The sequence below is a fragment of the Octopus bimaculoides genome, chromosome 11 (assembly GCF_001194135.2).
Source record: "Octopus bimaculoides isolate UCB-OBI-ISO-001 chromosome 11, ASM119413v2, whole genome shotgun sequence".
NCBI lineage: Eukaryota > Metazoa > Mollusca > Cephalopoda > Octopoda > Octopodidae > Octopus > Octopus bimaculoides.
Genome location: NC_068991.1, coordinates 24,830,680 through 24,838,416, shown reverse-complemented (window position 1 = coordinate 24,838,416; position 7,737 = coordinate 24,830,680). Strand labels below are relative to the sequence as shown.

At 35.5% G+C, this 7,737-nt stretch overlaps 1 protein-coding gene across 2 annotated transcripts in view; it reads right to left on the bottom strand.

Moving 5' to 3' along the window:
• The window catches only part of LOC106880016 (EF-hand calcium-binding domain-containing protein 11), a 9,699-nt gene extending 9,250 nt beyond the window's left edge, over positions 1 to 449 (bottom strand). For both annotated transcript variants that reach the window (XM_014929812.2, XM_052971642.1), the window contains exon 1: positions 242 to 449. In XM_014929812.2, coding sequence (XP_014785298.1) covers positions 242 to 337 — 96 coding nt within the window. In that variant the 5' untranslated portion in view covers positions 338 to 449. The remainder of the gene's footprint in view (positions 1 to 241) is intronic.
• Between the last annotated feature and the right edge of the window lie 7,288 nt (positions 450 to 7,737).

Below are 7,737 nucleotides of genomic sequence, written 5' to 3'. Positions count from 1 at the left end.
AATGACAGAATTAAAAGGACGAAGCTTCATCATTTTCGCCTCTACTTGTTACCTTCACCTGTTTATTTAACACTTGTTGCACAATTTTGAAAAATCGTGATATAAACAACCCTGAAAGTTTATAAATTTGTATATATTTTGGTACAAATAAAAGTTGGATTTCAAAAGATTCCCACAGAAATAGTAAGCACTTAACAGATTCCTCGTTGGAATTTTACCAACTGTTACTATGGATACTTACATTACGCAGTAAACAAATATCTTCGGCTTGTAATGTTCGTTTTATTAATCGATAACCTGTGTTAGGTGCTAAGGTAAAGTCCCGTGAAACATCCATGTATCTGAGTAATAAAAGAAAAACGAATCGGGGAAAGGAAAATAATCAAATATTTGATTATTAGCTTTCTTTGTGTTGTAAATGAGATAATTTTGCTCGTGCGAACTTTCAAGGGAGAGAACTCATCTAGTAAATCGGGTATAACTGGTTACGTAAAGAACTGTTCTCGAGGTTTCTCATAGCTTTTATCTTTTACTTGTTTCAGTCATTTGACTGCGGCCATGCTGGAGCACCGCTTTGAGGGGCTTTAGTCGAACAAAACCACCCCAGGATTTATTTTTTAAAAGCCTAGTACTTATTCTATCAGATTTTTCTGCCAAACCGCTAGGTTACGGGGACACAAACACACCAACACCGATTGCCAAGCGATAGTGGGGGACACCCCCCCCCCACATATATACATATATATATAAGCAGTGAATCATAAAGCCGAAAGAAAAGCACACTCTAAGCTATAGAGCAGTAGAGTAATTAAATAAAGATAGTTATGGCCGGCCTATAGAGTTACCCTGGGTTTCACGTCCATAAAGCACATGGCTTTACAGCGTCTTCTCAGACCCTAATTACCGATGGCGTATAACCTCTCTCCAACGAGAAGAAAGAAGAGATAGGTGCTGAACACACGGATAAAGGAGAAGGGTTAAGTGGAAGAGATCGTCTCCCCTAGACCGCTTTCTTAAATCAACCTGGTCAGCTTGTGAGTCCCAGAACTTCAGTAGGAATCTTCTGAAGTGTAAGCAGGTCCAAAAACGTCCTGGAATTTAAGAAGTTCTCGGGTCAAGGGAGTTCTTTAATATTCTCGCTCATTCAGCTATGCATAACTTCCAATGCTTGCTTCCATTGATGTAGGGACCTGGGTTTTCTATGGTCTTCCATGAGATTACATGTGAAGACCCTTCATCCTTCAGGCACCACTCATAACTGGCCAAAGACTCAGTGTATTGTCAAGGACGTGGCATGTCGTCGAGGACGTGGCATGTCGTCGAGGACGTGGCGTATCATCAAGGACGTAACAATATGCCATGTCCTTCACCAGTGACTTATTGCCATTGGATGTAGAAAAATGTACACAATTCAAATACCTAACTAAATGCTATTCTCCACTTCATCTCAAGCCCCAGATCAACTCTGATAAAGTAGACATTATCAAAGGCAAGGCTATGTATAATTACTTTATTTAATGTGTCCTTTGAGACAGTAGTGTGTTATTTAAGGGAAATTTTCTTCCCTGTTCTGCTTCTGGTTATCTCTATGTAAATTAACAGTTATTAACAAAGTCATATCGGCATTTAATAGGACTAGTAGAAGAGGACATATCAAGCAACCTTTTGGGATTCTACAGCATTCACCCTGGGAGTACCTCTCAAGTAGGTACATGATACTTAAAAGTACACATATTGTAGCAGAGGAGAATTATCTGGAATGGATGCTAGAACCATCAGATCATGTGATTTCAGCACACTGTGCTTCCTCAGTGGTAGGTGCTGAGTTTGGGATTCTGGAAATCATAAAATAGTTAAATAGGGGCTTACGTTTCTGTCTTTTTATTGACATAACTGCTTCAATTCTGCTTCGTTGTTGATGACCTTGATGATTGGATTCACTTGCACATTTAATCAAATTTACACAGATGATAAGTTACGATATATTGTTGGTAATAGGTGCTATAACTATATTACACATGTATGGAATATAAAATTGTAGGTGGGAATTAGGTGAACAAAAAAAAAGCAATTTGCCCTTACTTTAACCACAGGAGAAAGAGGCACCAGGTTACATTGCAAAAGAAGTCTGCTGCACACAAAGGCCATTCACTGGCAACACCTGTTTCCAGCAACAACAAAAAAGGTCCCTTACATACAACTGATATCACCATTCTCCATCTCATCCACTATCTCATAACATCACATGCCTCTCTGAACTTAAGATTACTTCATGCACTAAAAACTGCCACACACACACCTGGAAAATCTACAAACAACTAAACATGCCCACCTCCTCCCAGCTTATTGCTATCTATTTACAAGTGAAACATCTAGCCTAAACCCCTCTTCCCTCATAATATCTCATTGTCACTCATCCAGAAAGGTAGATGCCACTCCCTCTGTAACTTTCACAGAATGCAGTACTGGTCTTGGATTCTTCTCATCTGTCATCATTAGCTTCATCATCTAATGTACTGATTACTTTATGGATATCCAGTATGTGACACAAATCCTCTCAACAGAAATGTTATTCTGAGAATTAGCATCAGTTACTCTTCCCTTCTTCTACAGGGATGGTGTCCTCATGGGGGTAAGGAAGGATGACTGATGTTAACTTCATGTTTGATCTTAACAAATGCAAGACCTTCCTCTCCTGCAATACCTGCTGGTACTGTACTTAGATGAGTGGTACTGTACTTAGATGAGTGGTACAGTACCACTCATGCTAGAACACAGCTCTCTGGGGTATCAACTCCTCTGCCTGGCCCGATCAAGGTGACATGTACCAGAAAACTGCCTCTATCAGGGAAATACACTGTTTTGACAATGGCTTTGATTGTTCGATGGTGTCTCTCAATGATTCCCTTTCTGCCTGACCTATATGCAACTCTAAAGTAATGTCTGACCTTTCACTTGCCCAGCATCTCTGAAAGAAATGCAGGAACATTGTCCACCAGCAGCCCATCTATTGAAACCCATTCTCGAAAAGTATCTCATTCAGAACTCTAGTAATTTCAGCTGCAGCCTCTACCTTACACTTTATATTGCTACTTGCCCAGACCCACAGTCAATCATGGTGAGGCACAACTCTTGCTGATAGTGTCATATCCACTATCAACTGCTTCACCTTCAAATCTCATGCACACTTGGAGTGAGGTCAATCGACTGTCACTGCTTCTAGACTTCCCTAGTGGCATTGATGTCAACCTTTCTGGTCAAAAATAATGTTCTATCCACCTGCTAGCATACTATAATCAGTCCCCCCACCCTAAATCCTCTGGAACCCCAATCCAGGTATTTCTTGCCCTAGTAAGAACATTCACCTTATTTTCTCTGAGAGAACAAGGACTACTTGCAGCTGCAGATCACTTTTTTATTAATTCTCCTACTAAGATCCCCAGGCATCACTTGACAATAATCACTGTAACTCCCTTGGTTTGGATTCTCTTTTCACAGGTAGTTACTACCAAAACAAAGTAGCTGAATCAGTTTGAATTTAGACATCACACAACCCCAACTCCAAAGCTAAATTTATTCCCTTGAACATAATATCCATTTCAGCTACATTGATATGGTTGTAGTCATCTTTTTTAAACCAGGATGCATCCTCTACCTCAACTTCCATTTCCAGGATAACTATCACTATGCTATTGGTATCACACCATATACCCCCCCTCTCTGACTTAAGCACATACCAATCAGCTCTCACTGGATCCTCTTTTCTCAACTCTTTCCAAAGTATTCTTCATCATTGAAACTGTCCTGTCAATGGGCTTCTAAATTTTATTTATTGTTTACCAGCTGTTCATTGATTATGATTTTCTGAGAAAAATAAATTTTAGTAAATTACTGTTCTTCAATTTATTTCCCTTGGAGTTGGTCAACGATCTGTCAGTATAGTTTAACTTGTTGGATATTATAAGGTAACTAAAGATGGATAGGATAGCAAAGTATGCCTGACATTTGATATTTGAGTTCACATTGTGATAGAAAAAGTTTTCAAAACAACCTTGCAAACTGTCCTGTCGTTTTAGTTTTTCTGTATACAGTAATCTTGAAGGGAATTGGCTGATCTTTAAGTTTAGGACTTCACTTTGACTTCTGTTAATCAGCTGCTAATATCATTTTGTTTGCAATAGGCTTGAATATTTTAATAAAATTTTGCAGAGATACTTTTTCGAGAGCACAGAACAAGTATGTTAATAACTCCCTTCCCTGAGTTTGTTTCCACATAAGTTTTCAACATTTGACAGGAATATTTTTTTGAGTGTAGATTACATAATGTTGATAGCACCAAACTTCTCAACTATTGTAGGTCTGATAGCATAACAAAGAATAAAGGGGGGGGGAGTGCTGGAAGGGCAAAATTATTCAGATGGAGAAGAAAGAGAGTAGATGCAAAATTAGGGAGAAAATAAAGAGTGAGTAAATAAACAAAAAGAATGCAATGCAGAAAATAAAATAAAGTGGGAGAAAAAAATAAAGAGAGAATCGGTTGTGGGTTAGAGAGTGGATATATGAGAAAGAACAAATGTGTGTTAATACAAGATAGTATGTGATAAAACTAAATAGGTTAGGAGAGAGAGGAAGAAAAAGGAATACTAAACTGTGACACAAATCTTTTGTTATAAATAACGATACAGCTGTTAATATTTGGGCAATCATTTTTATCTTCAGTTGAAAGCTAGACAGCTTTGTTAATTGGGATCCACAATGAGGGAGAAGTTAGCATGGTGCAGTATTATTATATACTTGGACAGTTCACTTCTAAAGGGAAAGAATTTCTACAGATTTATTGAGGTGGGTGAAGGGACAAAGAATAAGTGAAATTGAGTGGATGAAAAATTATTTTACCTTGTAATCATTTATAGTTTTTTTTTACTTTTGCTTGTTTCAGCTAGAGTGTGACCATGTTAGGATACAGTCATTATCAATTTAATCATTATTTCAATCATTATCAATTCTCACAACCATCATCATTATCACTATTGTTAGCAAGCATCATTATTAACAAATCTTTTTTTATCATATTCATCATCATTACTTAAAATACTGTTTCTTTCCTTTAAAACCCAACTATTATTATTATAATTATTATTGTCATATTTAAATAAAAAAAGGATTGGCAGAATCATTTGTCTGACAAAATATGTGCTCACCCCCACACACGCTCCCATTTTGTTTCCCTTGAGATTACATTTGACTTTCTTCCTTCTACAAAATGGTAAAATAAAGTAGTAGTAAAGTACTTTGGTTGATGTTTTAACTGATCTGTCCTCCAGAATTGTGGCTTTATACCCATGTTAGAAATTACTACATCATATTTCCTACCTTGATTTTAAAATCTCGTGCTTAGGTGCAAGCATAGCTGCATGGCTAAGAAGCTTACTTCCCTACAAAATGGTTCAGTCCTACAGTGTAGCCACTTTGGGTAATATCTTCTATAACCCAAAGCCAGCTGAAGCCTTGAGTGGATTTGTTAGGCAGAAACTGAAAGAAGTTTGTCATATGCATATGTGTGAGTATGTGAAAAAATATATGACCAGACTGTAACTATGACTTTACAAGTTTTCCACAAGCAAAAAGTCTACATCAAATTTGGAAAGATATTGTGACACTTGTAAATAATGTAAGGTTTGAAGAAGTTATAGACGTTGATATGGTTGAATTGCTTGTGTCCAACATAGAAAGTTTATATAATGAAGAGCTGATAGTGTAAGAACAAGAGAAAGCTGAGAATACAGAAATTCCACCAAATCCACTTAAATTGACTGCAAGGAATATTAGTAAAGGGTTGGCACTTAGAGAGGAAAGTCTGCAAATTTTTGCCAACAACCCTATTTGTGTATGTAACCTAAAAATTACAAGCAGAGTTTACAAAGAACTCCATTCTTACATCAAGTTATACAAAGAAATCATGTGCCATAAACACCAAACAATTTTGGATAACTCCTTTGCCTCTCAAGTAGATGTTGATAACTTTATGGCATAGAAAATAATGTCCCTCATCCTCTCATTATCTCTTGTCCCACCACCATCCCTCACACACTAGTCAACATATCAACAACTTTTGTGGTAAGAACATACCCTATAATAATATTACAATTATTATTTATTCCCTAACATATTTCTCTTCAAGTGTTTTTTATATATACATATTGTACTATGACTGTTATTTTCATGCATAAAAGTGATCATGTTGGTTTTTGTTTTATTTTCATAAAAATTCCGTCAGAAAGCATTATCACTTTATATGGAAATCAATGGGAAACTAAAGCTTGTATTATTGATTTTGTGATATGTCAGGTGTTTCAGGAACACATTACTTTCATAATACAGAGGATTCCTCTGTGTGTGTGTGTGTGTGTCTCTCCTTATCACGTCATGTGCTAATTTTAAATGAAAGTGGCCATTATACAAGCAGTGTCATTTGTCTGTAATCTTCCATGAAAACGTGTTCAACCTTTGTGCTGTTCATGTTTGACTGGCTAGAGCACTTGGAAACAGGAGTGGATTACCAAAGGAAGTGCATCTGGCAATAGAAAATTTGTCCCAACAAATTTCAATTTGACTCATGCAAGCATGGAAAAGCGGATGCTAAAATGATGATGATATAATCATCCAACACATAATCATACAACTTGACCACACGTTCATATGGAATTTTAATGGGATTAAAATCACTGTCCTAAATTCTTAGCATGTGACAGATAACATCTGGCAGTGACAGCTAAATATATGTATGACAAAAAGCAGTGGATACTATTGACAAATGACCAGCATTCAGTCTTATGGACTGTATGAATATGATCAAGTATTTTAGTTAGTCAACAATAGCATATTCAGACTAAGTAAAAACTAAACAATAAGTAAGCAAACTATTTCTTCCAATGGTCCTGGATATAATTCCAGAAGATTTCAATTTAAGGGAAGAATGAGCAACAATGGTAGAGTACTGGATTAAACACTTCTCAGTATTATATTTTGTTATTGTACTTCCTGAGATCAAAAACTGCCAAGACCAACTTCATCTTTTATAAATGTTTGATCTGATAAAATACATACCATGAATAAACTAAAGTTAATTTAATTAGCAATACCCCTACCACATAAAAACAATGACTTTGTACCAAATGAAAAGAAATTTTTCTCATATTATCAAATTCACTAAAATGATATTTTTCAGGTTGAACATATACTAAAACAACATATTTATTCACAGAAAATTACAGTGGCCCATTTCATATAGTCATTAACTGAGAATATGACAAAGAATTAGTAGAGAAAAAGATAAAATAATACAACATAGATTCTAAATAGGTGCAAAAATAGACTGGAAAATTATATTCGCAGATCATCAATATAACCGTGAATTCAGTTGAATCTAAACAGACACACACACAAAAAATACAGAGTTCTCACATGGATTGCTCACTAATTTCTGAAAATCTATGGGCCAAAATGTGTGTGTATACATACACACACACATTATATATATATATATATAAATATATTATATACATACACATATATATAAATATATTATATACATACACTCATATATACATACATATATATATAAATATATTATATACATACACTCATATATACATATATATATATATATATATATATATAAATATATTATATACATACACTCATATATACATACATATATATATATATACACACACA